This window comes from Puma concolor, chromosome C1, assembly GCF_028749965.1.
Source record: "Puma concolor isolate L17-30 chromosome C1, mPumCon1.1.hap2, whole genome shotgun sequence".
In the NCBI taxonomy this organism is placed as follows: Eukaryota; Metazoa; Chordata; class Mammalia; order Carnivora; family Felidae; genus Puma; species Puma concolor.
The window spans coordinates 174403259-174419234 of NC_141674.1; the positions used below are offsets into that span (position 1 = coordinate 174403259).

At 38.2% G+C, this 15976-nt stretch overlaps 1 protein-coding gene across 3 annotated transcripts in view; it reads left to right on the forward strand.

Moving 5' to 3' along the window:
- Positions 1–3849: 3849 nt before the first annotated feature.
- Positions 3850–15976, forward strand: part of FSIP2 (fibrous sheath interacting protein 2) — a 104674-nt gene continuing 92547 nt past the window's right edge. Inside the window, exons 1-7 of one of the 3 annotated variants that reach the window (XM_086719107.1) lie at positions 3850–4061; positions 4406–4531; positions 8951–9112; positions 9833–9922; positions 10983–11122; positions 11748–11886; positions 12385–12495. In XM_086719107.1, the coding sequence (XP_086575233.1) occupies positions 3963–4061; positions 4406–4531; positions 8951–9112; positions 9833–9922; positions 10983–11122; positions 11748–11886; positions 12385–12495 (867 nt within the window). In that variant the 5' untranslated portion in view covers positions 3850–3962. The remainder of the gene's footprint in view (positions 4062–4405; positions 4532–8950; positions 9113–9832; positions 9923–10982; positions 11123–11747; positions 11887–12384; positions 12496–15976) is intronic. The other 2 variants (XM_086719105.1, XM_086719106.1) reach the window with 2 other exon arrangements.

Here is a 15976-nt window from a genome sequence, read left to right on the forward strand (position 1 = left end):
AATCTAAAACACCAGCAAATAAGTTATTTTACAGAAATATAGAAAAGCAGTTAACATTTGATAGATTATATATATTCAGAGGATGGTTTCCTTCAATATTTGAGTCAGTTCTGTTGGCAATAGGAGGCATGTTTAATCAGAGGCAGTAACTAATCAAAAGTTAAGTAAGCTTTTACCTACCAAAAACAGACCACTTTAGAAACTATATGAGGGTGATACTCATTTATTCTTTTTGCCTACATTTACCGAATCAGTTATGGGAGGTTAGATAATACCATTCTATCTCTATAGGTTTTGGAATCATTTAGAAACTTATATACATCAGGATGATTCTGATATCTATAATTTTGTAATTTCTAGACAAATTCTTATTTTGAGTCCTGTGTCAAATCAATTATCCCAATAAAGCCTTTTTTGACATGTCAATATATCATATTTTCTCCATTAGCAGGACATTCTGTAACTTTCTGTACTTGGTTGAATGGCAACACCCTAAAATTTAGTCCACTCAGAACCTCAGACTATGAAATTATTTAGAAATAGAGAATTTGCTGATGCAGTCTGGTTAAGATGAGGTCATACTGCATTAATGTGGGCTCTGATCCAAGGATTAGTATCCTTAGAAAGTATTATACTAGTGAAGATTTGAAAAGCACACTAATGTTCACCCCTTCTTGATGCTGAAACCCCAAGACTTCCATGTAAAAAGCTTGATCTAACCACCTGGAATATGAAAAGAACATCTGTACAGAGTGGTCCAACATTCCCAACCACTCCAGCCATCCTAGCTGAGGCCCTGGACATGTGAGTGAAGCCAACTAGATTATTCAGCTCTGTGTGGGCCAACACAGAAGACCCCAAAGTTCATGAAACTTCAAACACATGCTCCTCTGTCATCTCTAAGAATACAACAAATTCTTCTTCAAACATAATTATCATGGGCTTTCTCTTCTCTATTCTTACTTTCTAACTGCTTTCCATATAAAAAGAACTTAACCTGTTGGATGGGTTTTTTTGGGGAATTAATTTACTTTTCTGATTTAACGGTTCTTCTCTAAAATTCAAGATTATCTACTCTTGTCAGCTTCACCATAACAATCATCCCTCCAACTCTATTGTTTTTAAAGTAGGTGAGATGAGGAAGAAACCAAAGTTATTACAATGTTGCCTCAAATCCATTCTTTCCCCTTTATTCTTGTAGATTCCTTATTTCAGGACTTCAGTGTTTCTTGCCTATGTAACTACGCATAGTGAAATCTCTCAGGCCTTCTAACCCCAGAAATCCATCCTCCATATTGTCGCCAGAATAATCTTCTAAATTGAGAATTTGCTTAAAACGCTTTGATGGGGGTGGGGGGGCGCCTGGGTGGCTCAGTCGGTTAAGCATCCGACTTCGGCTCAGGTCACGATCTCCTGGTCCGTGAGTTCGAGCTCCGCGTTGGGCTCTGTGCTGACAGCTCAGAGCCTGGAGCCTGCTTCGGATTCTGTGTCTCCCTCTCTCTCTGCTCCTCCCCCGTTCATGCTCTGTCTCTCTCTGTCTCAAAAATAAATAAACATTAAAAAAAAAAAAAACGCTTTGATGGGTTCTCATTCATGTGCCTAAGTCAAGACAACAAAAATATACTGGGGGCTCACTAAATGCTTGCTAGGCACTATACTAAGTGTTGTGCATAAATAAGTGTGTGAATAAACCAATAGCTGCTTTCAAGGAGTTTCCATTCCCTTAAAGGGAGACTGATAGGTAAAGAGATATTTTTGATGTAATATGAAAAGTGCTAAAATGGAGGAAAGCACAGAGGAAGCAAATTTGGCCAAAGCTTAGAATGTCAGAAAAACTTCGTAAAGATGATGACACTTAAGCAGTCCTGTGACTGTGAATTCCAAGACCTGTGAATATGTGTTTCATGGCAATGAGGAATTAAGATTGCTAATGGAAATAGGGTTGCTAATCAGCTGACCTTAAAATAAAGAAATTATTGTAGGTCATCTAGATGAGCCTAATATAATTAACAGATTTTTAATTATAGAGAGGGAGGCAGAGGTCTGAATCAGAGAGACAATTGAAGATGTTACGTGCTGGATTTGAAGTGGGAGAAAGGGAAAGCTTCTAGAAACCAAAAAGAGGTAGGTCGTAGATTGTGTCCAACAGCCTCCAGAAGAATGCAGCCTTGCCAACACCTTGTTTTCAGCAGAATGAGATTCATTTCACGCTGCTGACCTCAATTATTGTAAGATAATACCTTTGTATTGTTTTAAGCCACAAAGATTGTGGTAATTTGTTACAGCAGCAAGAGAAAACTACCACAGGGCCAAGTCACAGAGGCTGTTATATGCTTTGTTAAGTCTTAGGGCAATTGGAGATTTACTACAGGGGAGAGAGATGGCATCAGATAGCACTTTGATAAAAGATGGATTGCTGGGGTAAAGGTGGCAGAGAGATAAGGCTGTGGCGATCACACAGACAAAAGAATGATGAGTGGCTTAACTGAGGGAGTAGTGTACAGGTGGATAGGACAGGTCCAATTAATTTCAGTGATAAAATCATTAGGACTACGAGAACAACTGAATGTGGGGAATATGGGGAAAGTTAAGTATCTAGTACTATTTCTCAGTTTCTGGCTTGGGTAGATACTGATATCGTCACTGAGATGGGAAATGCAGGAAAAATAGGACATTGACTTTGTCCTGTTTTGGTAAAGGGAGGGGTTGAGATTTGAGTACGTGGAATTTGAGACGATTGTGAGACATCTACGTGGAGAGGGGCAGTGGACTGTATCTTAAAATCAGAGTTCAAATTTAGGAGTACTTTGTATATGAGTGCCCATAAAACAAATAGAACAGATGTAAAACTAGTGTATTGATTAAGAAACTGCCTCTGGGGCCATTATTAAATAGTAATTATAATTCTTCTTTAACCTTTGCGGAAAAAAGAGGCAACTATTGGGAAGGCTGTTAGAAAGATTAAATGTGGCGAGTGTTTAGCACAGTACCTAGAGTTAGTACGTTAGTAAATAGTAGGTATTATTACTAAATAGCCCAGAAATAAGAAAGAACAACAGTGGGTTAAAGAATATTAAAGGTCTAAATCCACATTGCTGACAAATCAGATACAGTCTGGGCCTTCAAAGTACTTCTAGTCTGGTTAGCTCCTTGAAGGAAGGGGCCAAATTTCACTCACTGCCATATCCCCAGTGCTCCACTCAATGATGGGCCCAAGGAGTCAGGTATTTTATAAATTCTGGCTGGATGGTTGATGGGAGGAGAGAGAGGGATCATGGAGAAAGCAAGGGAGTCAGAAAGAAGTAGGGAGTAGGAGAGTGAGGGAAGAGAGCTAGAAAGAAAGGAGGAGACTAGAGGGAGGACAGGAGAAAGGCAGTGAGCGTCAAAGGAAGTCAAAGGATCTTATGTGAACCTGGAGTGGGAACCTGGGGATGGAGTGCGATCACAGTGTCTGTAAGAAGGCACATATAGAAAACCAGGCCTCTGTCCCTACAGTGGGCTGTACAATCACTCCTGGATTTTGTGTTTTGCCCTGTTACTCCACTTCCCCTCCCCCACCCCCACCCCCACTAACTCCCCCCCTCCCCCAACCCGGGCCAAACCATAGCTTCTTGGAGGCCAGGAGAAATTAGACAGCTTTCAAAGTTTGGATTTTTGTTTGGTATGACTGAGGGGTACTGGTTTGAGACAGAAATGGTACACTGACTGTGACTCTCAGACCAGGCCCCTGGGACCGACTTCCCGGAGCCTGGGACGCTCACGCCGCAAGCACCTCGGGGAGGGCTCCACCTTTCCGTCGCTTCCAAGTTGGGAGCCTCGAACGCCACGAGGGTGGGGCCTCGCGGACGCGGGGTACTGACCATTCTGGATCCAGTGACAACGGAGGGACGACGACGGGGAAAGGGGTGCGAAGGAAGGACACAGGAGAGGGCGGCTGAGGGTAGAAGGGTCCGGGGCTGGCGATGGAGCTGTACCTCAGCGCCTGTTCTAAGGCTGCCAACGTCGCTGCCACCAAGACGGCCACCAGTGGCCTAGCCTCGGAGAGCCAGCAATGCGGAGACGTGAGTAGCAGCCAGCCCGGAGTCGTGGTCCTTCGCCCGGGCTTCCGGCCCTGTGGGGCGGGGGCAGGGATAGCCACCGACCGGTCTCGCGATTCCTAACCGCCCGCTTCTGGCGCCCTCGTGCGGCGCAGCCGGTGGTGGTGGCTCGGGTTGCGGTGGCCACACCTGGCTGTGGCGCTGGGGGCGAAGAGCGGGCGGTGTCCCGGGGAGCGGGAGGTCTACAGGGCTGTCTGGTAGGTCGGGACCCTTCGACCTTGACCGTAGGAGTTCATTTGGTTGGAGTAGGAGTACACTGGCCTAATACCTAAAAGGAAAGACCAAACTCTCCCAATTGCATCTGACAGGGCGTGCACAAAACCCACTTTCCAGGGGTCGGAGCGGGTCAACTACTGGATCTGCCTCTTGGGGTCAAGTTGCCTATGATCCCAGGAAGCAATACTTTATACTATACTACGAAGTTAGGTGAAAAGGTAAAGTAATTTTTAATTGTCTTACATTGGTTTTCTTTGCCCTTTTCTACTTGCTGTTAGATACAGGAACTGCATCATACAAAGTCCATTAAGGGAATCTGCACTGATACACAGACGAAAAAGATAACCAACCCCATATCTAACCTAAGATATTGCTTAGGATGCCTATCAGGCAACTTCATCTGTATAGTTTGAACAGAATCGTGGGCTAGAAAGATTCTTAGCTCTGTCTTAATTTATAATTTATGGAACCATATTAACATGTCTTTATACTATCACTTTACATCTACTTATTTAGTGAGGTTTTATTGCAAACATATTTGGTTGAGAGGGGGAAGGTTATCAGGGATTGTTTATGATTTTAACCAATAATAACTTGGACAAAACTCTAATTACAGAACACTTTTCTACTATTTTATTTTGAGTTGCGTTCTATTTCATATACTAAGTGAGAAAGAAATGAAGTTGAAATGAGTTAACATGTTCAGTATTTAACTAATGACTGCATGATTTGCCCCAACTTCCTCATCCAGTTTTTTCCTCCAATCCAAAGCCTCAGCTTTTTACAGTTGGGGTCTTTTATACCTACTCACACATACTACATTAGTATTTCTGTGCCTTTGTTCCTTTGTTCTGTGCCTTGTCTGCCAAACCTGGCATATTCTTTCTTCTTCTGCCCAATCTATGAATTTGAACCATCTTTCAAGATTCTTTCTGAAGTATGATAGCCCCCAATTAGCTTATATTTCCTTAAAATTTGCATTGCTCTTGGTTTATATAGTTTCACTCAACAGTATAATTTTATGTTTATAATTTAAATCATGCTGGGGTATAGTATGCTTCTCTCAAACTCTTTCATATTTTTAGTCCTCCATACTTCTACCCTCAAACCTCCCCAGCCTTTGACCCAGTAACTAATGCTGAAGAAAGTTCAGTGCATTCTTTTTCAGTGGTTCTTTGATCAATATTGAAAAAAAATTATGAGAAAGAATTCTGAGTGACCCCGTGCCCTTCTTCTATCTATGATGTCGTCAGAAATAAGCTTCCCCCCCCAAAAAAGGGGGGGGGCCTGGGTGGCTCAGTTGGTTAAGTGTCCAACTCTTGGTTTCAGCTCAGGTCATGATCTCGCAAGTGGTGAGTTCAAGCCCTGCATCTGGCTCTGTGCTGACAGCAAGAGCTTGTTTGGGATTCTCTCTCTCCTTCTCTTTCTGCCCCTCCCACTTCATGATTCTCTCTCTCTCTCTCTCTCTCTCACTCTTTCTCTCTCTCTCTCTTTCAAAATAATTTTAAAAAAATGAATAAGGTCTCTTGGTATTTGATACTTGCCTAATAAACAGCTTTAACCTTACTGATCCTAATAAACATGATTTCTTAAAGTAAGTTTTGTTTGGGGGTATCTGGCTGGTTCAATTGTTAAACGTCCAGCTTTGGCTCAGGTGATGATCTCACAGGTTCATGGATTTGACCCCCACATTAGGTTCTGTGCTGAGAATGTGGACCCTGCTTGGGATTCTTTCTCTCCCTCTCTCTCTGGCCCTCCTTGCTCATGCTTTCTCTCTCCCTCTCTCAAAATAAATGAACTTTAAAAAAAGTATGTTTTTTTCTGGAAAATATCTAATTTTTCTTTTTAAAAACAAATTTGTTATATTAGAACTAACTATGCCACCTCGCACTGTTAGACTTAGTCACATCCAAACAAACTAGCTTTCCTAAAACATGCTTGAAACCTCTAATATCCCTTCCGAAGGCTAAGTGTAAACTTAGCCCTGTCTATTGTTTGCTTATTCAAATATATTGTTTGCCAAATTACCATTTCTGTCAAATAGTAATTCACTTGTCAATTACTTTTTTAAAATGTGTCCTCTCTATTCTTTATTATATTCATTTCCCCCAAACTATCTTCATTTAATCATAATTAGGCACCAGACTGTTTCCCTGGAGAATGACTTTCCCTTTCTTTTCTTTCAGTACAATCTCCTCCATAAAGTGGTGCTTTATGTTTATACTTTTAGTTTGTGTGTGTGTGTGTGTGTGTGTGTGTGTGTGTGTGTGTGTGTGTTTAAGGGAAACTAATCACTTTAATTGACAACAGAATGCTTACGTTGGCTCCAATGAATGGATATGTCTAAAAGATGTTCTTTGTTTACAGGTCAGTAGCCCAAGTTTGGTCTTGAGAAATATACTGTCATCACCATTAACGTTCAACATCTCTTAGATGTTAACATCTTTAAAAAAAGATGTCAGTATCTTAGAAAAATATAATCGGTCCACTCCTTGACTCATGATTGTTGATTGTTCCCCTTACAGGAAAGATATGGTCTTTATATCTGGTCTTACTGAATTCAAAACATTGTCCAATGGGATTCTTTTCTTTGCCTCCTCAGAGAAGCATTGGTAACTGGGGAATTGTGCTTTATAATTTAGGGCCTTGGAAGAAATTGAAGCCTGGTGTCAAACAAGAGGTCAAAAACTTATCAAGGAGGCTTTTAAATGGAAAAGGAAAGCTAGCATCCTATCAGGTTCCCGCAGCCTGCCCCTTTGCCCACATATGAAACATCCTCCCGCCTACCTTAAGGGAGTTCTTTATAGGATCCCACCCGGCCAGGCTCGGTAGTGTTTGGAATCTGACTGAGGTGGCTACTGCCAGACTGAACACAGAGGTCACAAATTGGTGCCTGCAGGCAGATCTGGGTTGGTGCACAGTGTGTGGGGTTTTATCAGTTGAACTGAAGGCCCTCAAGCAGCACAGGCGCTCTCAGGGTCCCACATCTTATGCACATTCCAGTTGCCTTTCACTTGAGACAGCTGCTGCTTTGACTGTACTTTAGACTAGAACTTCCATTTTTCTGGGCAAGAAAACTTAAAGGAAAGTAGAAAGAAAGAATGCAAAGGCAATATTAGGACCACTTCCACACCCACTTATATCCTCCACTTTTTCCCTTTGAGAAATTCCCCCATAACCCATTATCCCACCCTGCCATTGAAAAATGGACTAAGAACTCACACACAAAACAATCCACCTCACTTTGGTAATGTAATTTATAAATGAAAGTAGATAATTCATCTGTTTTCTCTAAAGTAACAGAGAGACATGACTGTTAGCTGATATTTTCCTTCTTTTATATGCTAATGATTATTGTATAAGGTGGTATTTGGTCTTTACACATATGAAGAAACTTCAGTCTTATCAAGATCTATTTTTTGACGTTTATTTATTTATTTTTGAGAAAGAAAGAAAGAAAGGTAGCAAGTATGAGTCATTGGCTGGGGGGGCGGGGGGGGGCAGAGAGAGAGGAGGGAGATAGAGAATCTGAAGCAGGCTGTGCACTGTTAGCACAGAGCCCAATGCGGGGCTTGAACTCACAGACCATGAGATCATGACCTGAGCCTAAGTCGGACACTTAACGACTGAGCCACCCAGGTACCACATTATCAATATCTTTTATAATTGGTTTTTCAATATGTTGAAATTTGTAAGACCTTGATTTTTTTCCTAACTGTAGCATTCAGGTATCGTTGGGTTTCTTGCCTTAGATAAGACCCCCCAATACAAAATAACTCTTTAATCCATTATCTTTAAAATCTGATTTTTACTTCTACTATTTTTGTTAAAGCTGTTTCTGGAGAGCATTATGCTAAGTGAAATAAGTCATAAGAGAAGGACAGATTCCATATGTTTTCACTCCTATGTGGATCCTGAGAAACTTAACAGAAGACCATTGGGGAGGGGAAGAAAAAAAAAATGGTTAGAGAGGGAGGGAGCCAAAACATAAGAGACTCCTAAAAACTGAGGACAAACTGAGGGTTTATGGGGGGTGGGGGGAAGGGTGGGTGGGTGATGGGTATTGAGGAGGGCACCTTTTGGGATGAGCACTGGGTGTTGTATGGAAACCAATTTGACAATAAATTTCATAACAAAAAATAAAAATTAAAAACAAAAAAGCTGTTTCCATGAATCTTCATAAAAGACTTCTATTTTCTTCATTTTCAGTTTATTGATATATAATCATAATATTGTCCCTTTATGCTTTAAATGAAGTGAGTACATTGACCTGGAAGAGGGAGGAGGAAAAGAAAGTTTTAGCTTTCTTTATACATTAAAACAAATCTTATCCTATTCCCTTTCTTTCCTTTCCCTTCTTTCTTCTCTGGCTCAGGGCCAAGGACTGATGGAGATCAGAGAAGGAATTAATTGAATGAGAGTAGGTTTTTAGAATAGGATCATGTGGAGAAAAGAGGGAGAGATAATAAATTTATGTTGCCTAATCCAAGTCTTTTCTGTTGCTGATTTTACTCCACACCAGATTCTTCATGCATGCTTTATTTTCGATGAACAGTGTAGTCATTTTGATAGGTTAACATTTAAAAGTGAATTTCATTAGTTTTACCTTTATAATATTTTTAAATCTGTGTTTGCAGCTTTTTCAACCTTCTTACGGTTTTAACCTGACTGATCCTTACTGTCGACTTTTGGAAAACCAATATAAAAGTCTCCATGATCCACATTTAAGAGCATACTATAAGCGCAAAGATATCCTGAGAAGATTAAAGAAGGGTGGCTATATCACCAGCAATAATAAAGTGGGTTGAAGATTAATTCTTTTTAATCATTGCAAATTTCTAAGACTTGATAAGGCTTGCTTCTGTACCTTATGGTGGGGGGGGGAGATCTGTATCACCTTTAATTTGGTCAGAAGAAATACTTAATGGGAAATTTCATAAATTACTCAGTATTTGGGTCAAAGGAAATCAGACAATCGCTTTTTTCTAAATGAAACTACTTCTTCCCTCACGTTTTTTCTTTATAACATCAAAAGATGATTACCAAATAATTTGGGGAGGTAAAAGTAATTTTCCCAATTGTATCATAGTCCTCTTTCTCTGCCTCTAATGTCACTATATGCTTGTCAAGGATTATGTCCCATGCACTTTTTAAAAACTTGAGACAAAATAGGAACCTAGCAAAATCAGTCTGATGGAATATTGATGGACTATATTCTTACTGGGGCTGAACATTTTTATTACATTGGTCTTTTAATAACTCCAGTTGTGGGTACTAAATCCTCTATCATGGCATAATGCATATTAATAAAGTAATGGTTTGGAAAAGATATTTCCTCTGGGTTAAAAATTATAGAGAGATCCTGCTTGCAAAATTGTTAGCATTTTATTACTCTTAATACCGAAATATTATCAAATGGTATTCCATTACTGTTTTTTCCTCTAGAAAGTAATTGTTAATGATTTTTAAATATTTGTATTCATATATTTTTGTTGTTATTATTTTGTTTTGTTTTTTAGATTGTATGTACCTTGAGGGAATTGAATAAGTACAGGCAATATCTTACCAGTTTAAAATTAGACTTTGAAAGAAACTATATGAGAGATCAAGTAAGTTAAATACTTAATATGGTTTCTTTACCTAGGGTTTGGAAGAAAGCTTTCTTTGTATGCAAAATATTTTCTTTTAATATTTTTACCTTTAATTTTGACAAACTACTTTTTCCAAATAAAATTTAGAAGAGGAATAAATAATATTTTGTTACCAACACATTTGCTATATTGAGCTAAAAAAAAAGGGACCAAGTCATCTATTAATATGCCTGTGGTAGCTTACATAATTTAGCAATAATTTAGCAACTCAGACATGTCACTTCTACCTGAGCGAGGACCAATAGGAAGAGTCTATTGGGCTAGCAAGATTCTTCATCCGTAACCCCCAAAACAGTGGGAATAACAGGAGAGGAAGTATATGATAGTTATAATGTCCTACAGGTGACTCAAAAAACACATACATTGTGTATGTGTACCCACACACATGCAGCTGTGTTCATTCAATAAAAAATGGTATTAAAGGTGAAGTGGAATGCCTTGATGTAGAATAAGTGGGTATAGATAGTGACTTCCTTTCAATTTTTGACTCAAAGTTTGTGTGAGAGTGTGTGCGCACATGCACATGTGCATGAGTGAACTCGGGTTTTAGGCTCGAGTGAGTTGGATAAAAATGAGAAATGTATGTGTATGTGTACTTTCACAAATTTATGTTCAAAGGTTAAGAGTTTTAAAAGAATGATAATGACTTCCCTATACTATTAAATGTTCTATATTTTCCCCAATTTCTCTCCTATACCTAGAGCTTCTCTTCCCCTTCTTTCTCATTTTCACTTAACTTTTTCAGAATAGGTAGAAAAATATGATGAAATATTTATCATTTATTTTCAGAGGAAGACATCTTTATTTTGGGTCAGTTGTCCATGTCTATAATAGGTTCAAATGCAATTAAACAGAAGTAGCTATTCACAAAGTACTAAGCACTAAATAAAAAGGCATATTGTAGGACAGTTTTATTTCTGGAGAATGCAAAAAGATTTTATATATATATGTATATCTATATTCACATTTATGTACATATATGTCTATGTGTGTATATATTACATACTTTTTTCAATAGGAAATGCTTGCAAAGCAAGTAAATAAACTACAGGAAAACAATCAAATACCTAGACGTTCTGATGTTGCACGGTTCCAAAATTGGTTGTTACAGGAAGACACCCAATCTATTAAGGACCAGGAGCAATTAATAAGGAACAGGTAAGATTGAAGTTAATGCATATTTTATGTATATATTGTAGACCCAAATATGGAAGAAGATACTAGAAAGAATTGAAAGTAGGAATTTTTTTAGATAACAAGACACTATTTAACTCCACTACTGTCCCCACTATGGAGAGGAAAGGAGACCAAGAGGTACAGGAATTGGGAAATTATGGTGGCAAAGGTATGAAGAGGAATTTCTACCAGAGAAGACAGGGTTTCTGGGAATCCAAAAGGTAATCCAAGCTGATAACTGAAGAACAAATCAGATCCAAAATCTTTCCTATTGTAGGAGATGAGGGAAAGTATCTTTAGCACATGCTTCCTTTTTTTTAATGTTTGTTTACTTATTTTGAGAGAGCGTGAGCAGAGTAGGGGCAAAGAGAGAGGGGGAGAGAGAGGGAGAGACTCCGGTAGAGCCCAAGTGGGGCTCGATCTCAGGAACCATGAGATCATGCTGGCTTGAAGGTCTATGAACAGAGTTGATAGAAAGTCAATAAAATTCTTGTAGTTTAAGAAACAAAAACCAAGCCAGAGGGTGGTTTGGGAATATGAAAGCAGATGAAGCCATCATAAGGGAAACAGCCAATACACCTTTACTTGTATTTGCACTTTTACTTAGATATTTGGATATGATAAGTAGGGAATTAGAACTTGAGCGTACAGCAGAAGAGCAACACCTGCTCCGAATGGATAGAGAAGAAAGACGACAGCGAGAACACACAAGAAGAAAACTTAGTCTTCGTAGAAAAATTGAAGAGGTGAGATAACAAATTTAAAATATTGAAAGAAAAACTGTATATAACTGTTTCATTTGTAACTAGTTGTCCATCATAGTTCCTGAAGTCATTTCAGGTCTGAATCATATATCCCCATTAATCTTTCTTCACAGCTATAATATACAAGTTGTTACATAAAATAATGAGGCTGATAGCGCAAACTATGTATATGAACCAATACCTGCTCTTAAAGAGATGATTGTGAAAGTTACTAGACACTATTTAACTCCCCTAAAGTCTTCATTGTTGGCGGGGGGGGGGGGGAGATTTTTAATTCAGCTTTAGTAAAAAATAACCATCTTGCATTGTTAATAGGACTGCAGTAAGGAAAGCCCATCCTAAACCCAATGTATGACTTTCATTATGCTTGATCTGATGTCTGTTGGGCCCCTGACGTGTTCTAATTTGCTTGCTGGTGGTGGGCAAAATACAAAGGTTTATTGTGAGCATGTACTGAGTATGTAACTCCGTGCTCCCTAGGAATGGAAGACAAAAGAGATGCTACTTCTGATGAGGATTGGAGAAGATGTTAAAAGAGAAGCTAGGATAGAGGAACAACGGCGTCGCAGCAGAGAAGAGAGTGATAGGAAGGTGGGGTGAGCTTTAAAACCTCTAACTGGGACTGTTTGAGGAGAAGCTTTTGCTAGTTTTGGTATTTGAAAGTACACTTTGGGAGATAACAATGGACCAGTTACCCCAAATGATATGCATTATACAAAACTGAAAGCTACGGATATATTTTGGCTATATTATATTCTGGCTATAATCAAAAAAGTGCTGCCTTATTATTTGATACAACTGCTTTTGACTTTATCTCATGACGTAAACTAGTAATTGTTCTAGGAAAAAAATGATAAACTGATTTTTCTTACTCTCAGAATTTCTTGGAAAAAGTTCTCAATATTTCCCTACCAGCTAATTTTTTTAGAGTAACTATTTTTTATTTTAAATGATACATAATATTTTATGATTTAGAATGTAAACCAGTGTAAACAGAAAGAAATTATATGTAATCCTAGCACCACCTATTGTATGGTACATGCACACATTGTGTGATATTTCTATGAAAATTTATTACAATAAATAAATTCATGTTATTACACCTTACAGGGTGTTTTGTAGATTGCTTTTTCATTTAATAAAAGAACATTGACAACTCTCCATGTGGATTAATGCTTGTCTAAAATTACAAGTAATTTCAAAGCTTATTGGTTTTTATTTTTATTTATTTATTTTTAAGAGAGAGAGAGAAAGCAGGGGAAGGGCAGAGGGAGAGAAAGAGAGAGAGAGAATCTTGAGAGAGAGAGAGAGAGAGAGAGAAAATCTTCAGCAGGCTCCACACTCAGTGCACAGCCCAGCACAGGGCTTCATCCCACAACCCTGGGATTATGACCTGAGCCAAAATCAAGAGTTGGACACTTAATCAACTGAGCCACCCAGGCGCCCCTCAGTAGCTTATGGTTGACAAACTAGATGTAGTATAAGATATACATAATTTGGTTATATTGATATATACTGCTATGTAATATTTTTATTAATGTAAATTTAAATATGTATGATAATCTTTTATTCTACTTTGGTACATATACCTTTTAGTATTTTCAAGGTTCATATGGTGAGCTCAGCTTATCCCACTTTGTTGTAATTACTATTTTCTAATAATCACTTTTTTGCAATGGGAATTCTCACCAAACTGATCTTTTTGTTTGCTTCCAGACATTTCTGAAAGTATCTGGTTTGTAGAGCAACAGAATGTCCCAGGTCTCCCCTTTTTGCCTCATGCCAATTACTATTCAAGGAGTCCTGACCAATTTTCGTGGCAACCAGTGCAATGGGACAAGTTCTGGCACTGGAAGTGCTTTTAGACACTACCGCTGATGGTAGACATGGTGACAACACAGGAAGCTTGAGCCATGTTCATGGCAGAGAGAGATCTCAATTATTGATATTTCCAATGAGTTATTCTAAATTGTTTCTCTTGAATTGTGTTTTAATAGAAGTTTTCAATTCATTGGTGTATCCTTCTTAATATTTTAATATTTTTTTCAGATTGACACCATTTTACATTGACATACATTTTATTCCAATGTATGTGCTTAAATTACAATTATGGAAATCTTTAAAAGATTTGCCTTTGTATCTTTGTCAAAAATCAGTTGTATAGTGTATTTTTGTACTCTTTTCTACTTTTCTTCTATTCTTTTCTACTCTAATACTGTCTATTACACTGCTTTGATTACTGTACCTTTTATAGTTCTTTAAATCAGTAGTGCTAACCTTTTAAGTTTGTTCTACCATTTTAAAGTTGTTTTGGCTAATCTAAATCCTTCACATTTCTGTATAAATTTTGGAATCTGCTTTTAAGTTTCTACCAAGAAATCTTACTGAGATTTAGATTAGCATTATGTTGATTCTATTGGTCAGTTTGAGCACAGTTGATCTCTTGATAATATTGAGTCTTCCAACTTGTGGACCAAATATTTCTCTCCAATTATTTAGGTTTCCTTAGTTTTTGCAGTTTTCAGGTCTTACACATCTTTTGATAGATTCATCCCTAGGTATTTCATAATTTTTATGCAGTTATAATTGGTATTTTTAATTTTAAGTTATGATGATTTGGTGTTAGTATCTAGAAAAGCAAATTTTTTAGTCTGCATTGACAAAATCATTCTAGTAATTTATTTCTAGATGCCAATTGACATTCTACATAAATGATTATGTTGCCTATAAATAAAGGTAGTTTTATTTCTTTTCTTTGGATGCTTTTTAATTTTCTTGCCTGATTGCACTGACTTATAACCCCTGTTATAACCTAGACTAGAAAAAGTGATAATGGACATTATTATCAAATATTTCTTTTGTCCCTTCTCTCCTCTGTACAGGCATATATTAATTAGGTTGCTTGATGTTCCACACCTCACATATACTCTTTTCATTTTGTAACTTTTTTTCTCTCAATCTTTCCTTTTGGATGGTTTCTTTTCCTTAATGCACTTTAATTAATCTCTTCTGCAATGTCTATTCTGCTATTAATGCATATCTTATATTACTCATCTCATACATTTAAAAAAAATGATTTTGGGGGCGCCTGGGTGGCGCAGTCGGTTAAGCGTCTGACTTCAGCCAGGTCACGATCTCGCGGTCCGTGGGTTTGAGCCCCGCGTCAGGCTCTGGGCTGATGGCTCAGAGCCTGGAGCCTGTTTCCGATTCTGTGTCTCCCTCTCTCTCTGCCCCTCCCCCGTTCATGCTCTGTCTCTCTCTGTCCCAAAAATAAATAAAAAAAAAAGTTGAAAAAAAAATTAAAAAAAAAAAAAAAAGATTTTGGTCCTTTTTATATCTTCCATGTCTTTTCCTTACCTTGTAAATATATGGAATATAGTTATGCTTTAATATTATTACCTTTAATTCTAGCATTTGTATCATTTACGGGTCAATTTTATTTTTTTATTTTTATTTTTTTTTAATTTTTTTTTTCAACGTTTATTTATTTTTGGGACAGAGAGAGACAGAGCATGAACAGGGGAGGGGCAGAGAGAGAGGAAGACACAGAATCGGAAACAGGCTCCAGGCTCTGAGCCATCAGCCCAGAGCCTGACGCGGGGCTCGAACTCACGGACCGTGAGATCGTGACCTGGCTGAAGTCGGACGCTTAACCGACTGCGCCACCCAGGCGCCCCATTACGGGTCAATTTTAATTGATTGATTGACTCATTTTATGGATCATATTTCCCTGCTTCTTTATATGCTTGGTGCTTTTTGATTAGATGTCAGATATGAATTTTACTTTTTGGATGCTGAATATTTTCATATCCTTCTAAATATCCTTTAACTTTTTTCTTGAATGTAGATAATTTCTTTGGAAACAGTTTGTTTTAAGTCTTGCTTTTTAAGATTTGTTAGATGGGACCAGAGCCATGTTTAATCTTATACTAGTTATTCCTCACTACTGAACCAAGACCCATTTTAGTACTCTACCCAATGCCCTGTGACTTAAGACGTTTTTCTGGAGTGGATGGTGAAAATAGGCATGATAGACAGGTACCAAGCACTTTTCTCTCTAATCCTTTAGGAT